The sequence below is a fragment of the Ptiloglossa arizonensis genome, chromosome 3 (assembly GCF_051014685.1).
Source record: "Ptiloglossa arizonensis isolate GNS036 chromosome 3, iyPtiAriz1_principal, whole genome shotgun sequence".
Taxonomy (NCBI): Eukaryota; Metazoa; Arthropoda; class Insecta; order Hymenoptera; family Colletidae; genus Ptiloglossa; species Ptiloglossa arizonensis.
The window spans coordinates 17,861,620-17,882,169 of NC_135050.1; the positions used below are offsets into that span (position 1 = coordinate 17,861,620).

General features: G+C 32.1%; 2 protein-coding genes and 2 long non-coding RNA genes across 8 annotated transcripts; 2 read left to right on the forward strand and 2 right to left on the reverse strand.

The window, feature by feature from the left end:
• Nucleotides 1–578: 578 nt before the first annotated feature.
• Tspan6 (tetraspanin 6) lies at nucleotides 579–14,681 on the reverse strand. Of its 2 annotated transcripts, none has more exons than XM_076307538.1 (5): nucleotides 14,454–14,681; nucleotides 1,884–2,072; nucleotides 1,483–1,662; nucleotides 1,152–1,346; nucleotides 579–915 (listed from the first exon to the last, which is right to left on the reverse strand). In XM_076307538.1, the coding sequence occupies exons 1-5, from the start codon at nucleotides 14,511–14,513 to the stop codon at nucleotides 841–843; spliced, it is 699 nt and encodes a 232-aa protein (XP_076163653.1). In that variant the 5' UTR covers nucleotides 14,514–14,681; the 3' UTR covers nucleotides 579–840. The 2 variants fall into 2 exon arrangements, with proteins under 2 accessions (XP_076163653.1, XP_076163654.1); XM_076307539.1 differs by lacking the exon at nucleotides 14,454–14,681 and adding an exon at nucleotides 12,051–12,250.
• Nucleotides 12,304–13,604, forward strand: LOC143144774 (uncharacterized). The gene is made up of 2 exons (XR_012991513.1): nucleotides 12,304–12,429; nucleotides 13,258–13,604. It is a non-coding gene; the product is annotated as an uncharacterized LOC143144774 (long non-coding RNA).
• A 903-nt stretch (nucleotides 14,682–15,584) lies between the features above and the next one.
• On the reverse strand, nucleotides 15,585–20,434 carry LOC143144257 (uroplakin-1b). 4 transcript variants are annotated; one of them, XM_076306508.1, is made up of 6 exons: nucleotides 20,319–20,434; nucleotides 18,474–18,573; nucleotides 16,918–17,106; nucleotides 16,535–16,699; nucleotides 16,214–16,432; nucleotides 15,585–16,141 (listed from the first exon to the last, which is right to left on the reverse strand). In XM_076306508.1, the coding sequence occupies exons 2-6, from the start codon at nucleotides 18,531–18,533 to the stop codon at nucleotides 15,998–16,000; spliced, it is 777 nt and encodes a 258-aa protein (XP_076162623.1). In that variant the 5' UTR covers nucleotides 18,534–18,573; nucleotides 20,319–20,434; the 3' UTR covers nucleotides 15,585–15,997. The 4 variants fall into 4 exon arrangements, with proteins under 4 accessions (XP_076162623.1, XP_076162621.1, XP_076162622.1 ...); XM_076306506.1 differs by lacking the exon at nucleotides 20,319–20,434 and adding an exon at nucleotides 19,245–19,404 and having other exon boundaries at nucleotides 15,586–16,141; XM_076306507.1 differs by lacking the exon at nucleotides 20,319–20,434 and adding an exon at nucleotides 18,655–19,103 and having other exon boundaries at nucleotides 15,586–16,141.
• On the forward strand, nucleotides 18,435–20,533 carry LOC143144258 (uncharacterized). The gene is made up of 3 exons (XR_012991383.1): nucleotides 18,435–18,710; nucleotides 19,168–19,635; nucleotides 19,967–20,533. It is a non-coding gene; the product is annotated as an uncharacterized LOC143144258 (long non-coding RNA).
• The last annotated feature ends 17 nt before the right edge of the window (nucleotides 20,534–20,550 follow it).

A 20,550-nucleotide genomic window follows, 5' to 3' on the forward strand; every position in this document is an offset into this window, starting at 1 on the left:
TGGACGAAACAGATTTAATCGAAAAAGAAATATTTATATATATATATATATAAATATTTCAACATTACATTCAGAAAAATAGTGAGTATGTACTGTACAAACAACAATAATAAAATAGAATTGTATTTTATAAAAGCATCTGTAAGCGATGTGTATTACTTATCAAAATATTATTATAAAAATATTTTTTTATACAAACGCGGAACTACATAAGACACTGTGATTTAGTATTTCATTACCCGAGTTAGAGTACTTTAGAATGTAACTTTTAATTAAACAAATTATAAATTATAATTCAAAAAAAATTCCAATTATTATTTAAGACCGATAGTAACAAATTTTTTTTCAATTATGTGCATAAACTCTAGGTAAGTTGTACGTTACATACAAATATTATATAATTTGAGAACATAAAAAATCGCTGAGCCTCTAGAAACATTTTGCACCGATTATTATTATTATTATTATTATTATTATTATTATTAATATTACTATTATTATTAATATTATTACTATTGTGTTCCGTCTATCGTAAATAAAAAATATATTCAAATTAATGGAAATATCAAAATAAAAAATACATTAAGCAATATGTTTATACATTCAATATCACATATAAATATCAAAGTTTAAACAAAAACAATATTCCAAATGAAAATAAAAGGCATTTCCCCGCATTTCATTTGCTCTTACTTCTACCATTTGTAAAAATGCCTAAATTTGTTGCATCACAATCTTCAATTTTTAACGTATCTTAGAACCGAATTATTAATGTGTTGTTAACTATATTTTTTTTTTTTGTGTATAATGTTTATACTTTCTCTTATATTCGTTAAACTTTTACACTCTGTAACCTCTGCGTTCAGCATTCTTAATGGAGTTCGCCAAGCAGAGTGCAAAAACGATGCCGATCAACTGAAACATAATGCAACAATATATGTGTATAATCAGTTCGATAAATGTAAAGATAAAAAATGTATGTGGTTATATATTATACATTATGCAAAGTCTTGCAAGTCTAGAAGAAGAGTCACTAATATTTAAAAAAAAAAAAAAAAAAAAAAAAAGGTACCTCAAACTGAGACAAATTTATATTCCTGATTATTGTAATAATTAGTACTAAATAATGCACTAGAGTATAATAAACTTACCTCAACTACAGCGATGCCTATAGCAACACCACCTAATACACTTCCTGCATATTCAAGGGCGCGTAGTATTTCTTTCCCACAGCCGTTGGAATATTCGGTACCAGCAGAGCAAGTTTCATTCCCCAATTTACCGCAGCAACTTGCAGGAATGGTACCGGTGAAGTCCTTCGGACTATCGACACCGCAACAATGTAACTGTAACAAATTATTCCCCATTTTGAAAGCCGATCAAAACGATCTCTTGTATAAATCATTCCGAATTCTACAATACTTACACCCGCGTGCACGAAATCGATGTAAAGTGAAATTTTCTAAATATACGAATACTTACGGCATTTTGAATTTCATCCACAAGTATGCGATCCTCGGACTGTGTATAGTACTGGTCAAATATCTTTCTGTAACCGCCTACAATATCGATTTGTGTATTGTCGTTTTTAACGACGGCGACAAACGCGTATACTGCAACCGACACTTGTATAAGTAAGAGGAAGAGAAGAAATGACGCAAACTAAAAAGAAAACAAAAAACGAAAAGATTTTTCAATTATTTTCGTTCGATCAACACAATTACCTAGTGTTGCCCCGATGACATATCGATTGGTAGTTAGTTTGGAAATATCAAAACATATTGTTATAATGTTTAAAAGATACATAATTCTGCGTTCAATTTAATGGAATTGAAATTCATTCATAAATAAATAACGATAGATGTTTAATACAATGTACATACCGTAATAGTCATACAATGACTTTCCCGAATGGCACCGCAACATCCGAAGAACGAAATCACAAAAATGATGCTACCGATAACCATCAACGTTATTACCGGGAACACTATATTCGTGTTGATGCCCTCGGTTACACTCTTCAGCTGCAGATGGGCAACTATACTAATGGCCAGTATAGCCAGGCCACATACCTGCAACAGGTAATAATTTCACGGATAAATAATTTGACAAAGTATTTTCTACTCTTTAATACCAATTACCAAACTTATAACACAACCCAATACTAACTACCTATATAGTGCTTATTCAATATTTCTGAAGTTGTATCTGGGAACAGTCGGCCCAGAATAATTTTATTCGGAGACTTTCCTGGAACAATGTTACATTTTCAAACGGCTAACGAATCCTTACTTCGAAAAATTCAATTGCGAGGCATCGATCACTTGGGTCGATTGCTTCAATCCTCGAGTTTCTATACCGGTTTAGGATTGAAGGCTGGTACGACTTGCACCGCTTACAGCGAGCGCTTATTACATCACATTGCACGATATCAACCGGTTGGCATTGAACATTCTATACACGGTACCCTACGGTTGCGAATATCCTGTCCGTGAATTTAGATCATGTTCCAGGTGTAAACCACATGGTTCAACGTACTTTTAACAGAGAACGCTTGGACGTCGAGTAAAGAGAATTTTTTCTACAGGGTATACAGTGCTGGACGAAAGTATTGGCACAGCATCATTGTTCTGATACAAGTGCTTATAACTATGAAACAAATTGATAAAAAGGAGAAATTTTTTAATACATTTATTTATTTATTATTCTAGATTATTATTTAACAGAAACAGTAATATAAATAAAGTGATATGCGAAATAATAACAAAAACATATTTATTGAGCGTTTTAAGCGTGGACAAAAGTATTGGCACATTATACAAAATTTAGTGTAGTTGTATCTCTCGGAAAAAAATCCGATTGTTACTTGATGGTATAGGTAGGGGATTCCCTGATAGTCATTTTTTCTAACAGTCATCCTTAAGTTCAGTCGATTAGCAACATAGGAAATATAACAAGCAACAATGTCAAGAAGAGGGAAAGAAACTACAAGTGAAGAGAGAAAAATAATATTAAATTTGCACAAAATGCGAAAATCTTATAGTGAAATAGCAAAAAGTGTTAATAGAAGTCGATTCACTATTAGAAGTGTCGTAAAACGATTTGAGAATCAATCAGATTTCAAAAGTAGGAATCGAAGTGGACGTCCCTCAAAGTTAACAGTTAGAGAAAAACGGAAAATTGTAAAGGAAGTGAAAATAAATTGTAAATTAAACTCATCGCAACTTAGAGCAAAGTTAAATGAAGAAAATCAAAAAGAAGTAAGTTCGAAAACTATACTGAGAGTGTTAAAAGATGCGGGATATTCTGCGTGTGTCGCAAGAAGGAAACCATACATATCCAAGAAGAATCGGAAGATGAGAAAAGAATTTGCAAAAGAATTTATAAAAAAGGATCCCACATTCTGGAATAACGTATTATTTTCAGATGAAAGTAAATTTAATATATTTAAATCAGATGGCAGAGTATTAGTTTGGAGAAAGCCAAATACGGAAATGGATCCACAACATTTACAAGCCACTGTGAAACATGGAGGAGGTGGAGTCATGGTATGGGGTTCCATTGCAGCGTCTGGGGTTGGCGAATTAGTATTCATAGATGAGATTATGGACAAATATGTATATTTAAATATATTAAAGGAAAACTTATTTAAAAGTGCTAATAAATTAAATCTCCCGCGTGATTTTTATTTTCAACAAGACCATGATCCAAAACATACTGCCTATATTGTACGACAATGGATCGTTTACAATACCGCACACACGTTAAATACCCCACCCCAAAGTCCAGACATGAATCCCATCGAACATGTTTGGGATGAATTAGAAAAAAGAATTAGAAAATATAATATAACAAACAAAAACCAATTAAAAGCTATTATTTTACAAGAATGGAACAATATAGAGCCGGATTTTACAAAAAAATTGGTAACTTCAATGCCAAAACGATTGAAGGAAGTTATCATGAGGAATGGAGGGCCAACCAAATATTAATTTTTAATTTCTAAGTACTTTCAATCATTTGTGCCAATACTTTTGTCCACGCTTAAAACGCTCAATAAATATGTTTTTGTTATTATTTCGCATATCACTTTATTTATATTACTGTTTCTGTTAAATAATAATCTAGAATAATAAATAAATAAATGTATTAAAAAATTTCTCCTTTTTATCAATTTGTTTCATAGTTATAAGCACTTGTATCAGAACAATGATGCTGTGCCAATACTTTCGTCCAGCACTGTATATTTACATTAATTGAGTTACGTATATGCGAACGATTCTTTTAAAACAAAAAGTAATCTGCTGCTCGTACAGGTAACCGAAAAACTGCAACGAACTTATAATAGGATAAAGATGTCACCTCGTGGTACGTATTAAATTTCATTAGACCAAGAGAAGAAAAATTTTTTACAGTCGCAGACTAAACTTTGTTCAATATTGCAATATTTATCATCCGCATACGTTAAACTGCTTGGCTTTGGTTAAATTCGATAAAACACGAACAGTGACGGCGTTATCTGTTCAATATTTAAATAGTTTACACAACAAACAAGACATACCACGTAATCGTACAACCGTCGTGCATTAATATACCACCACTATTGCAGCAATTATTTCGACATACAAACATTATACCGATATTCGAATGAACGAACAGAACCGGGCATTTTACTTGATACACGTATCTTAAACATTGCTTCAAAATGTACAAATATCCCTTGGGCGTAAAAGCTTGTATAACAAGTGGCAAACATCGTATACATTTTTCGTCTTTATTTTAAAACTCCGTCTACTATAAATTTTTCTATCGATGGATATATCAAATATTCTATTCAATTAACGCATTGTTAAAATAATTGTTACATCGTAGCCGTTCGAGTCGAATTTACCCGCATGGAAAATATTTTATATTTGAGTAAATTTGATCTCCATTTGTAAGTGATTTATTATAAACATGGAACAAAGAATTTGTATTATTTACATATCGTGCTTGTATAAAGTGTAAATAGTTCTTTTATTATCTGATTTTGGTTGCTTTATAAGTAACTGAAACTAAATCAAAAGTAATAATTTAAAACTGCATTACAATGTATCTGAATTAAAATTTATTTATAATCATTGCAGTTTTTCAATTATTTACGTACATATAATTATTACGTATATGTACACATCACGTGTACATACGACGAACACTTATCGAATGTTCTTCGTAGATATGATTGTTACATACAGAGAAAATTGTACTTGTTTTCCTGTCGATGGAGGAAGAACATCCGGAACGATATCGTTTACTACTTATTTTTAGACTTACAACAATATCTTGAAAAATATGTTTTACACTAATAAATCTTTTATATATATATATGAACGAATAAATGGTATAAATGATAATTACAATTTACTCGAATAGTTTCATCGCATTATAATAATTTTCAACGGATGAAAATTTTTAAACGTGTTTTTCACTTCCTCAAACCACTTTCTTTCCACTATATCGGGAACTTTTTATACACTATCGAGAATCACAATAAAATATTAATACTTCTAATTTCGTGGAAGACAAATTTAAATATTCCTTACCAGATGGAATCATGAAAACATTAAGATTCGTCATTAACATATGATAACAGAATTATTGCGATCGGTTGTGTAAGTGTGTTGCAATAAGCTAACTTTTCGCAGATAGCTATTACTTAGAAATTGTACAATAATATTCGATCGATGTAAGTAACACCTTCGAGATAAAATATGTAGAAAATGCGTCGATGGAGCAATATTTACTTGGAATCTTGAATCATATTCAGCGTTCTTATCAGATTAATGTTCGTTTCCGTGTTATGCCAAGTTTTACTTTCAAAAGTACTGTGCGTCAGTTAACAGAATAACTATGACTAATAAAATCGATCGGTTCGGTTTCATTTGAAGGTATTCAAAGTATTATGATATTTAAATATTCAAGATATCTTCACCCACGAAGAAACTCGCAAAAATTGTCATTTTTATACGAATATTTTCATGGATATTATAATATTGAATATTTCCAATATTCAGTGGCAGTGATTCGGTATTTCCATGGGTTAATTCAAGCGGGAGACTCTTTAAATTGCATCCTTGACACGTTATAGATGTTCTCTATACTTTACATATATATGTTTAAAATTGTGATCGATGCCGAGGTTCTCGCAAACGTATACGTACATATGTTATTTAACTTTAGCCCATAAAATGAATTTACCATTTGACATCTGCCTTCGGCTATAGTTCTAACGACTTCGAATGTCACGTATTAGTTTTACCAGAGAGTTATGCTTCAGTTATATCCTAATACACGTTTTCCCTTAGCGTAACACACATTACAGTATGTACAAAGGATAGTTGACATTACTCAAGTAGGTTAAAAGAAGCAACATTCAGCAGCTATTTCATTATGCTTTCATTCGTGGATTTATTATTATTTTTTTTTTTTTCACTCAGATCAAAGAAAAACAGTTCATCGATCGTAAAACATTTATAATTTATTCCTGTTTTTCATAGACTAAATACTTCACGATCAATGTGGTCTAATATAGTCGACGTTAAAATCAATTTATCGGCTTACAGTTACCTCGAATTAACTGAACTACGATTTACCGTACGTACCTTAAAATTAATTTCACTCGAGCTTTCTATTAATTGAATTTATAAATCATAGCGTGGACTGTACTCTTTCGAAAAATATAACTCGATAAAGACCGATCATGTTCGATGGTTCTGGTCACGAGTTACAATAACATCGTCAATCGTGTAGATCTAATCGACGACGTAGATGACATCATCCTATTCACGTTCATATCGCTCAGCGCCGACTTCCTCTACAATTTCGTGGCTCTGACGTTGGAAATATATTTCAGACTCGACGAGTTCGTCCAAACCGTACGACGTTCCTCGAGTAGAAAATGTGTTCAACGGTCAAACATGTAAATAAAGTGCAAAAGAAAAAAGAAGAAAAACTTTTTATCGAGGATTACGATCTTGTACAATTGAAAAGTGTAGTTCAATTTACTCTCGTTTGTCAACATTTTATACATAGACATTTCCAATAGATTGTAACGTCGAGAAACATTGCCGTATAAAACTATTCGTTAAAAAAAATGAAGTTATTAGGTGTAAATTTGTTGTTGAAACTATGCAACTTGGTAACCAACTCGATATACATTACCAGGAAAATCGATAAACACGTTCGAGTATAACGAGAAACATTAGAAGTTTTACGAACGTTATCAATTATTCAGGAATAAAGCATGGATACCATGAGAGATCAGCTGACTCGATAATCGCAAACCAAATTCGATAAACGAAATGTACTTGAGATGCGTTACGGCTGACATAGTCGAAACATTAAAAATACATAACTCGATTCACACGTTGAACGTTAAGCACGTAGTCAACGTTACTCTACATATTAATAGCTTTTGGCGCATGTATCTACCTTGACACGTTATTAATACGAATTAACATTGTAAAATCCACACAATCGATCAACGGTGATTTATTTTCAATTGTGTATCGATCGACAAAGAATTCAACAACGTGGATAGACGTGGTAAAAAATACTTTGCAGCCAGATCTGGTCCAGACCGTTATTTCGTGTACGGACCTCCGAACTTTCGAACGTACGATTCAAGCTTTATAAAGCGCACTCCTCCTCACCGAAAGTAACAAAACCTGTTTGCTGCTTTGAAGAACATGCAGCCTTGACTGGAGCTGACTGTTCTGTGGGACAAAAGGACGTTGCGACTTGAGAAGTTATTTTTTTTTTTTAAGCCACGCATACATGTGCATACATCTCTCGAGTCTGCGTGCAAAATAACCGAAAGAAACCACACGCGGACGATGACTCACCGTTTCCATGAAAATATATGTTCCCGTATACACGATCGATCAAAAGTTTGAACGTTCCCGCAAGTCTCTACTCTAACGCTCGTCGAACGAACACGAAACGGAACGGGAATGAAAATTAAATATGCACTCGGAACGGAAACACGACTTTCTGCGGTAAACTGACTTGCTTCTGTGCACGTGCAACAAGAATTGTGTACCCGAAGCCAGTGGTAGCGATGGAATCGATACCGTTACCATTATTGATATACGATCAACTCGATACCGAAATATTCGATAAGAAGTATCGACGTGAATCAAAATTTGAAACAATTGGTATCGATTTTCCATACCCGTAATCCTTAAAGTGATTCCAAATCGGTACTGTACATAAAAACGGTAACGCTAACGAAACGGTGTGTCTTAACAATATTCTACGATACAGAGTGGTCTCAATTGTACATTGATACTTTCGTACAAGTGTTGATTGAATATCGATATTTTCATGGAAGTATCGATCGAATATCAATACTTTCCTAAAAGTGTCCATCCATCAGATGCCGATACTTTCGTAGAAGAGCATCGGGTATCAATGTTTAGTATCGATCAGATATCGATACTCTTGTAGAAATATTAATCGAGTGTCGATATTTTCGGGTATCTACCGAAGAGGTATCGATTATTCTTGGAAAACTTGATACGAATTCTGAGAAGCCCTCCCAATATGAACTACCCAAAACTCGAGCTTGTAAAACATTACCCATAGCCAATAACATAATTGTCTGTATATAAGCCTACCAATGTGTCGAATAAAACAGTCTGTATCTTGAAATCAACCTCTCAGCATACTCTTCTGTTCGTCTTACGGGCGAAATTGGTAAAACATTTTATAAAGTTAAAATAACTACTTGATTGATGGTCCGAAACTTGAACGAGTTTCGAATCTTTCTCTACTTAACGAAACAGATTTTTACAATTCGGTAAAAGTTCGAAAGCTCTAAAATAATATGAAATCGTATCGATGCGGTGTCAATCCCAACACTACCTGTAGATTGCGTGATTGTACGGCATATAGAGTCGTGGTAATCGAGGAAGGGGTGTTAATCGGTTGAAGAGGATAAACCTTCAGTGGCTTTGAGTGAGTAACTGATTTTACATCAAGCTACGCGCAGACGGACTGGAATAGGTCGTTGAAAATTAAAGCAATATTTATAAAAGCGAAGGCAGCTACAAGAAAGAGCTAATAACAAAATTTATGGTGTTTTTCTCCGCTAATATATCCAAACTTTTGGACAACGATGTATCTCGAAGCATTGACGAAGCCTCGAAAAACAGAATGTAATAAATCCCTCGTGAAACGTAAAGATTTCGAAGAACAATCAAAGGTCAAATTTTCATGGAATCAATATTTCACTTCTATTCTTAAAACGAATACATGTACATTCACTTACCGCTTATTCAAATAAACCTACACGTACTATAACTACATACAAAATTTACGAGGGCAACCCTTTTTATCTCGTGTTTGGTTCTCCTGCTCCACCGTAGTATCTCTCTGGTCAACGAATCGATTTATCAAGAAGTATCCTCCTCTTGATTCAACTATTTTGAAATATATATATAACTAAACGAGAATTGCTGTATTCGATAAAAAAAATATAGCAGCGATAATTCTCCAAAAATGCTTCTATAAAAATTATACATCGAAACCTGAATTGGACATTTTTTTTTTTGGTACACTGCTAGCCGTACTTTTCAATATTTCCTCGGGAATATTCGATGAAACAGAAAAAAAAAGGGTAAAAGGCCCAATGAAAAGCATACTTTTATTTGGAACGAAATAAAGTTTGTATCGGAACCGATTTAAAAAGTCGACGACCTTTTAAAAGGTCGATTTTCCAGAAAATCCTTGCAGAATATTATTCGAATGAATAAAAACGTAGCTCACGATGCGCAAAGTAAATGGCGTTCGTCCGACTGAGGCCTAATATAACAATGGTAACGCTGAGAGACGACTCTCTTGTGAACTGATAAGGAGAAGTTGCGCAACGTGCATACCACATTGTTGCCAAGTCTGGACACGAAGAAACTACGCACGCATAGCACGTTTTTCCGGCACTAGCTGGATCGGATCCACGTGTATGGATCAATTGATAAACGTCAATTCATCTGTACGGGAAATAATAACGACGGGCATACAAAGAAAGATCAGATCAAACGTTTTATTTACACTCTAGTGTAGTACAGTCAGATAAAACGCTTGGAAAGAACATTTGTGACTCACATCAGACCTTGTTTCGCCAATTGAGAGTTAAGAGGAATTATTGACGTCGAAACTTCTTCGAAGGTTACTCTGACACTGTTCTTTGAAAGGAGTTCTAACCGCCGCATTTTAAAAATACTAATATATCACATCCAACAGGTACACTTTCAACGGTGCAAGTTTCATAGAGATTTTTTAAACGCAACCTTGGTCCCGCCACGGTATATTTTCATCCTTCTTGCCAATTATTGTTTCTCGTGCCAACACCTCGTCACATTTTACATGACAGAGGACTGAACACCATTTTATCTTAAGCTGCGTCCATTTAGAATTCTGTACCACATTGTACTAGGTTCGTACAGAAGAGGAAACACACCAATTGCATCGTCGTGTTTTATGTATGATGTCGGTGTTGGTACGCTCGAAAATTACCGAGTTACGTAAAAGGATCTTGCTATAATCACGTACAATGTCGCGTGTGAAATAATATTTTTTTTTCGCTGCTTCTGTTCTATTGTAATTTTAATTATGGCGGGCAATATTTTATGAAATAGTAGTAACATTGTTACTAGTTTCAATTGACACCAATATTAAGTAAGATGCAATCGATGCTTGCACCAATATCAGTATTAGCAATCATTTTGAAAATGTTAGTTTGCTAAGTAAAAAAGTGTTCAGAAAAGAAAATATCTTCAAAAAAATGTATCTAAAGAATAATTTTCGACAACTAGTATATTTACTGATTACTGTACTTACCGGCAAGTATTTTTTTTTTAATCTTGGGCTAAATTATGTAAGAAATTTTACTAATTAATCGCCATTATAAGCGATGGTCGTAAAACACTAGATTCGATTATAAAAGAAATTCAATTTTGCGCAAACGTAGCACAAGATTTTAAGAATGCGTTAGTTCTTAATAACGTGACTCATAATGCAGGGAACTTAATACTATTCTCGGTTAACACAGAACACCAACAACGACAACACAACGACAATGTACAACGAAACACCAGCCGCAGGAACGTTTCGTCTTGTAACAATTGTTACGTGTGTAACGCAATATAATTTAAGCGAAAACTTTTATGATTTACGTATTACGTAATTCACGTTCTAAATGTATTGCGAAATTATCTAAGATTAAAAAGAATTATTCGTTAAGTGATAAATTTTTATTAGTTTGCGTAACTTTTATATATATTTATATACAATTAGATGTTTTAAATGTTACACTATACTTAAAACGTTTGAAATATTTTTAATTTCCTTCACTGCTATGAGTCAGTGTGCTATGAGTCAGCATATGTCAGATAAGAAATACATGTATGTATATACTTTTAGTTTTCACGATCATTAAGAGAAACTAAAAGGTGAAAAGAAAACAAAACAAATAAACAAGGAGGAACAAAATTTGTGAATAAACTTTTTCTTTTTGTTAATAGACATTTATGTGTTCAAAATGAAATTTAATGTCACGCTCTTATTAAACTATAAAATGTCAAGGATGTCGTGGCTCATACGAGCACCGAGTGAAACGTGGAATTTAGAACGGAATTACATTCAGTTCCCCTCTGACCATGGAAAAATGACGCAGTTTCGTTGCAAAGCAGACAAACTGCTTTGGACCAACACTAGCACCGTCGCCACCAAGGCTAAACACTGAAACGTGTTCTTTTTCTTTCGTTTACACCACCATCCCCTATATTTCTCCGATTCTCTCCCCGTTTCACGCTGACCATTCAACCAAGGAACGTTCTCTTCAAATAGTTGTGAAAAAAAGAATATATTAACGATTCGAATAATTTAGTTGGTAACACAGTTATTCGGATTTGCATCCCGGTTCAGTGAATTTAATCTGTTAGTCATTTTCTCCTTAGACTATTGGTAAATTTATGACGATCGATCGATCGATCGATCGATCGATTACTTACTGCAAAGAGAAAATTAAAAACAAACAATAACCACTTGATACATTCTGAGACGCAGCTCATCTTGATTCGTTTCCCCTTGAAATGAATTCAGTACGAAAAACTCAGCACGGTAATACAAAAAAAAAGATGTATTGAGTCGTTGCAAGGACGGCGATCGAGACGATACACACGAAGCGAGGACGAGACGAACGTGGAACGAGTAGATAGGTACTAAAAACGCAACGGTAGTGCGTCGTTGGCCGAAATACGTGAGATGAGTCTCTCTCTCTTTCCCATCTCAACTGTTGCATCGTTCGGAATTCCCTGGCAGCCAATGGCTCACGCGACTGCGTTACTCGCCAGTAGGGATAGGCGCTACAGTTCAGAAGTATCGATCGATGTAATTGTTATAGTATTAAAAGTGAAAACATAATTTTCATTAGTTTGGAAATTAATTGCTACAAATTTTATGAATAAAAATATATATGAAATATTAAACATATTATATTTTATAAACATAATTATAATTTAAAAGAACTGTACTAATTTAATCTAAAAAACAAAAACGAAAGTTACAAAGAACAAAAGACTTTCCATTCTTTTAGCGACGATGAATGTGAAAAGGGAAATTATTGCAGATAGTAACAATTTAATCTATATCTCGTGTCTGGCATTACTCATTACGTTTCCTGCCTTCAAAAAAAAGTCATTCAAACGATATATATGTTACCATAATGATAACATATCTTTTTATAATCTTCAAAAGAAGTGATGGATAATGGCTCGAAAAATCTATTGGATTCAGTTTAAGACCTATAACATATCTTCAGTGAAATATGTATGGTAAATCTTCGGGCATCTCATCTGCATTTCCAATTTTTTTATTTTACTGTAATGTGCAATCGTTTCATGAAAACTAGATCTTCATTTTCAGATTCATCAATAATATCGGCTATTTTTATTATTATTATTTTTTTTTAATAAAAGTTTTTAGTCAATGTGATCGAAACATTTGATAAATTGATTGTACAAAAATTACTTGAGTTGTACTATCGATTCTCTACTCTAGCATTGATAAGTATTTATTTTTCATTAATACTTTCTAGGAAATAAAGTCCTTTTGTTTAACATTTAATAGGTATAAGATTTGACGAATATGAATAGATAAATTGAAAAGAAAATTTCATCCTCATAGAATCGAATCTTAGTTAATCGCGTACAATTTCAGATCGTTATTCTTACGTCGTCATCCAACGTGGTATGCACTTCGACTAACAACGGTGATCGATTTCAGTCAATCCCCATCGCTAGAATACTTGGAAACAGTGTTACGATATGATGTTCTGCTATAAGTGTAAACATGGTTATAAATTTAGAAATAGGTTTTAACAAAAGTAATATCGAAATCCAATACGGCATGTTATGCACCGATACACGCTAATATTTAAATTCTTAAGTATTTATACTGTATCACCCATCTTTACTCGTCAGAGTACAAAGTTATTTCAAAGAAAAGTAACGCGTGAGCACACTGTACACAAAAAGAAGGAAAATGTCGCAACAGAAAAAAGTGACTGCAGTCTTGTGACACTGAGTTTGCTCAGTTTATACTTCATGAGGAAAAAAAACTGCGTAGAAAGATTAAATTGAATTTTGTAATTTTATAGAAATACCGACGTTAGTGACTATGGTAGTGTTTTTTTTTTTTTTAATCAAATATGTCAATTTAATCATTCTTAAAATAACAAATTTCACCAAACAATTTTTATTTCAATAAAATGTGTAAAAAATTTATAATACTTTGCATCGATAAACACAGACTTTCTTGATAATCCGTGTTTTCGTAATATAAAAAAAAAGAATATAGAAATTTATCGAATTCAGGCACATAAGTTGTTTTAAATGTTGAACCTAGATAAGTTCCATGGAATCGAGCACAGCACCCTCCTGACACAAATAGAATCGCTATATCGATTATTTAATAGTTGAATAGGATATACATACATTTACCCACTTTTCTATCACCATTGAAAACATATGGCAGTACGCATATCGTATTGGCTTATCGAGTTTTACGTGTCCAGTACTGTGTGTTTGAAAATGAACTTATCAAATTTTAATATGCAAAATTGTAGTTAAAGAAATATGTTTTGAGTGTGTACATGTGTTTAAACTGCCAGTATAGAAGTTCGATACGACAAAAATATTAACAAACAGATAAAAGAGTATGTAACTAAACAAAATATTTTACGCAACTTTTTGTCCAGACGTATTTTCATTTAACGGTTCAATTGTATGTAAATAATAAGGAAAATACGTTCAATTATTCCGAACGAATCGTATACAACGTCGTAAACGGTTAACGCAAACTACAATAGTAGTGAATTAATTGCTACATATTTTGTAGACATAATATTAACTTACCGCAAAGATGAAATTAAATATGAAGAGTAAATATTTTATCATTCCGATTCCGCAACCCATTTTCGTAGTTTTTTCTGCCTGTAGTTACTCTTGATGTGTTAAAAATGCCCGTTACAATACCAAAAGTTTTTCGAAGGACGCACACAAAGCACAGAGACGCTCAACAGGTTAGGTTAGAGGCGACACGAGAAACAACTGCGAGACCCGCGTCTCGTGTTCAACTGATACGAGAACTGAAATGAGTTCCCGTTGTAAAGCGCAATAGCGCCGCACCTGCTTTTATCTAGAAAGATTAAGTGAGCTTCTCCACTGTACAAATGTTGTACCAGTATCGATAATGCAAGATAATGTTGGAAATGAGACATATGAAATATCAGAGCCGTTAAATTAAATAGAATTGATAAATTCTATATTTTCCAAGTAAAGTTGTGGTTATATTGAAAGCAATTTTGCACAACACAGCTGCCGCTAGTGGCGTCGTGCAACGTTTCGGCTTGATTTTTCGAACGAAATCAAGATTGCGCAGCTACCTGTAACACGGTTTTATTTTCTGCCATAAACGAACCATTGAAAGCAACAAATTGTAATCAATCATGGTAATACGCGACAGATTTCAATGCTGCATCGGCATTATAGGTAGTGATAGATGAGAAAAAAACATTGGTTAATAACATATTTCAAAAGCGAGCATTATACGTAGATTATTTTAAGTTTTACGTAAACAAGAAAAAAAACATAATTTTTATATTTGTTTGTTTTATAGGAATTCGAATAAGTAATAATTCATTACCAATTAATATATATAAAATCTCGGAAATCGGACAACTTTGTAATTTTGATCGTGTAAAAAAAAAAATAATATAAGCTATTACTTAAATTTATAAGAATTTTGTATAAATAAGATTCAGGTAAACATAGTCATTATATTTTCTTGAAATGAAACTAATCTACTGCGAATTCAAAATGACTTCTTACAGACATTATTACACTTTTAAATAAATCTGAAACCTGAAATACGCAATGCATCATATTACAAATATTTATTTGGTGTATGGTAAAATGGTAAAAATTACATTATCTTCTAACAGTAGATCTACAATTGTACGTTTAAGTCAGGCAAACATTATTTACACTCTCATTGTCAGTACATAAAGTTAAAGATTATTTATTATTCTATAAACTAATATTTCATTGTGTTTAAAAAATTATTTTATTAATGATAGAATTTACTGATTAATTCTTTTTATAAAAAATTATTTTTAAACAAAAGAACTTTTTATTTGGTATAAAGTATCAATTTCCCAATGTGGCACAATATTTTTAGCATAGAATTTTACAATACATTATATAGTGTGCCACGTATTAAAATAATAAAATTTGATGTATTTGATATATTCAGTATAAATGAAACCATATTGAAATCTAAATTGCATTACTAGCATAAAATATCACTTTGATTGAAATGAAGGTATGTGACGCGATAAAGTGATGTAATTATTCCCTTGGATTGTCAAACATCGGTCGTTCCTTGCAGTATCCTGTGACTATTGACCGAGAAGATTATTATTCGCTCCTATATCTTTGCATGTTTGCATATATGTTTGTGCAGCGATCATTAATTCTTTTCTTTTTCCCATTCTTTCCCGATAAGCTCTCATATAACAAGTCAAACATATTATAAAACACACCTAAAATAATAGAACAAAAATTTCATTTGTAATTGTATTTTAAATAAAGAATTAAAAAGATCATAATATTACCTGTAATAATACTGTACACAATGCAAGTAGGAAAATGTGAAGGAGAATCGATCTAGTACGATTTAATACTATATGTTGGCAACCTCTTGAGTATATTGTAGTACAGACACCTTTGTTTTCATTAGAATTTTGAAGTAATGTCTCATTATCGCAACAAGACCAAGGAAGTGCACCATGGTTATGATAATCAATGGGTCCATTTATACCGCAACAATGTAACTAAAAAAGAAATATATTCAATGAAAATATGTAATGTAACAACTAAAGTTTAATTGTGCAGATGCTACAAAACGTCAATAGTAAATTAAATTTTAAATTTACCTTGGAGTACATACGATTCCAAAGATGTGTATCATCCGAGATAGCTGATCCAAACACTTTTTCGAGGTGTGCCATTGGTAATAGATCCACTTGTTCATGTCTCACAAGAGCCCATATTCCAGCACTCGCGTTGATACCCGCAACAATTATTAGCGCTAGGACAAACTAAATGCAGAACTACATGTCTTTTTATCGTAGTTAGATAAGGAAGAAAACTGTACAATACATATACATATATTATTGTAACAACAAAAGGTAGTTCAGAACTTTGATCTTACATGTCTCAAGAAAATAAGTGAAACTCATTCATAAACTAATCAAACGTAATTTTTGTGTAAGTAGAACAAATTGACATAAAATATCAATTAAAAATAATTTCTTACAATTATAACTTGACTTCTGTGCATGAAATTTAAGAATTGCCAGATGCACCAAGCTATCATACATGTTATCAGACCCATTACTAATAAAGTTATTGATGAACCGCATACATTACTAGGGGTGAGAGGTGAATATTCATAGAGTTGATATATGAAATAGCCAGCACATATGCTCTGAATAATACCACATACCTGTGAAAGAAGAAATGGAAATTTTTAGTCACTTTGAGAGACGTATTATCATTTAGTAAAGTATTTTCAAATAATATCTTGTGATAATATCTCTGATGAATAGTTATTTATCTAATCTTTGTATTGTTCATAATGTTCAAATGAAGTTGAACACTTTAAAAGAAAAGATTTCTTATAAGAGGTTTTGAAGTTATTACTAATTCCACTATCAATGTTTTGCATTAATAAAGTATTTAAACTTGTTGAATATAATTAATATCAATCGTATTACTTTGTCACTGAGAAATATTTTTAATATTTATTCTCCATAAATAAACTTGTTTATGACACATTTGAATATCTGTATTCTGATAGTTTATAATATTTATTGGATACCTTCTTTATTGCAATATGAAATGTTTTTACAAATAAATAATAAAATTTTTTTAAATTATATACTGTTATAAATAATGTTTCTTTTGTGTCAACCAAAATTATTTTAATTTAGAATTAATCTTTTTTAATAATGGCACATAAGTCACATCAATGTAGTGTTGCATAAGTTTGTTCACACAATTCTGCAGTGTTGATATTATAGATAAGATACTATACGATATCGATATCACGAATATTTTCCGACACATTCACGTAAAAATCTTATCTAGACGTACAGAATTTATCTCTGATTAGGTGTTACAACCAGGTACATAAATGTTACTGTTTATAAGAACAGAGTGTAGTATTTTTGTTCATCAAAACATTACTTTGTTATTTTTATTAAGTTACAAAACTTTTCTATAATGTAAAATGAAAGTAAAAATAAAATCGTCGGAAATAAAAAAAATAACGGTAACACATATAAAACATAATTTTTATTTGCGTTTCGACTCTCTAGACTATTTTTTAAGAAACGGTATATGTTATTATTTTCTTATATTTTGATCAAAATCATTAGCGTTACGATAATATTAATCAATAACAAAAACGAATCGAACTATTTTGATAAAGCTGAAAATATAGCAACATAACGAAATGTTAGATCGTATTAGAAAAACATTACTAACACAAGATGAGGGAAGAGAAAAATTATTTAACTGTAATTCAAAAACCGGATGTCGCAATTCTTAAAAGAGCAATGATCTAACAACGTAGTCGATTGGCAGATATCCAATTCCGCGACAAATCGGAAACTGGTCACCGACTGCTGTACTTTTAATAATAGAACAACGTCCAAGAACCGAACCAAAAAAGAATATAATATTTTGTTAATTTCAATAATTGAAATAAAACGAATTCTCATAACTACACACTGCGTTCAATCATAATTCATTACGTGCAAATACTTATATCAGTGGTATTGTTTATAGTTAATGGAAATATGCACTTACGCCAACGATGATAGCACCACCGATGAGAAAGTATCGCAAACATACGAACGTTTGTGCCATCACAAATTTATGATTAAAGGAAATATCACTTGAACAGCATCTATAAAGAATTAACGTAAACGTAAAAAAAGCAAGAGGTGTTACGACCGAGTAACTGTCACCATGGTGACCAGGCGCAAACCTCAGATCTGAACCGCTATTCCTTACAGCACTGTGACACAAAACGCAACCGATTGCGTAGGTACTATTTGTATTATCGATAAATCCTGTTCATACTTGTATAAAATCTTCAACATCCATTTCAGCGCATAATATTTTTCCTTCGTTTTTTTTTTTTTCATTTTTACTACTTCTTTTGTTTATCACGAATTAAAATCCGTAATGGTAATGTCACTTAAAACGTCGATATTGATAAAAGAATATAAAGTTTATAAATAAAAATAATAAAAGCAACAGGGGCTGCATTTCGATTTCCAATGAATCATACACTAGGGGATAAATAGTTCTGTTTTGTTATATTATTTTTTCATATTAGATTCAGGAAGTGTTTAAGTACACAAAAAAAGGTTGAAAAGAACATATAATTAACAGACTGATTGAACCATGTTGTATTGTTAGTAACTATGTTTTGATTAATTGTTAAACAAGTATATATCAATTGAAAGTATATTCCATGTATGATTTAAATATATAGATGGCAAGCCACAGACGAGATGTAAAGTAGACGGTTCATCTTACAAGAGTTGGTGTCCTATAATCTACAATACTGACCTCGTAAAATATTAGTGATTTTGGGACGATTTCTTCGTGTAAAAGAACTATATCCAACTGATCCACTAAGATCGTTAAAAAAAATAAGTGTAGAAAACTCGTCTCTGTACACAAACAAGATATACGTAAAATAAACGTTATGAGTGCTCTTTTATGTCACACGGATCGAGGATAAATGAGCTCCCTTACGATTTCGATGTCACAGGTAACATCGGAAAAAGATGACAACGCTCTAAGTGGTGAGAAATTAAAACTACGTATATTGACAGCGGAGACAAGATGAACAGAACATAATTTATATTACAAAAACGATATTACACGATCTGAATTATCGACCTAGTAAAATATCAGTCATCTTTCATTGATCTCTTTGTTCAAGAAGTCGACAAAGGTAGTAAATCTAGAAAACTCGTCTTTATATATCATTTGTTGTTCTATCAAATTTGGTAGTTCTCAAAAATATTGTAATTTTAACAAATTATATTCATTCTCACAGATGAAACTTGAAAATATTTTAGCAAAATAAAACATGAGAATATTATGAATGCTACATCTAGCTACTCTAAAATTATAATCAATTTTTCCAAGCCCCATTTATTCTCAAACCTCTATTCTGACCTTTGTTATGAATCTTATATGTTAAGTGATTAATTGTCAAATAACATAGATGGACCTTGCAACATTTTAGCCACATAATGCAAAGAATATTTTTAAATTTACAGCCACCCTACAGTTTCGATGTAATATGTAGCTAAGAAAGCCAAATATATACTACATAGAAAACACGGTAAAACATGTCATTGAAATTAAAATAGTAAATTATTAAAAATCATGAAATCTTACTATAAATTATCCAAATTCGATGTTATACGTAGCTAAAGAGTAACAGAGACATTCATAGTAAAGAAGAAATGAAATTGGTTAATGGTTAAACACAGTCACACAGTTACAAAGAAAATTAACGGACCACTGACAAAAAAAAGTAAACAAGTACAAATTAAAATCGGAGAATAAATACAGATATGTCGGGTAAATGAAGCAAGTAAAAAATAAAAAGAATTGGAGAGTGCTCACCAGTATTGACTACCGCCTATCAATGGTTAGCATTGGTTACCAAGGGGTCAACAGGTATCCATGGTAGTCCGCGTAGGGTTTAGGTACCCAAAATGGAGACGTCCATCCACCTTGAAGGCTTCCGGTAGAATGACATTTTCATATAGACTTCAAGCGTTAGAAAATGAAACAATGCACAAACAAGATTTAGAAATGGGTGGATGGAATCAGACTAACAAAAATAATCTTACAC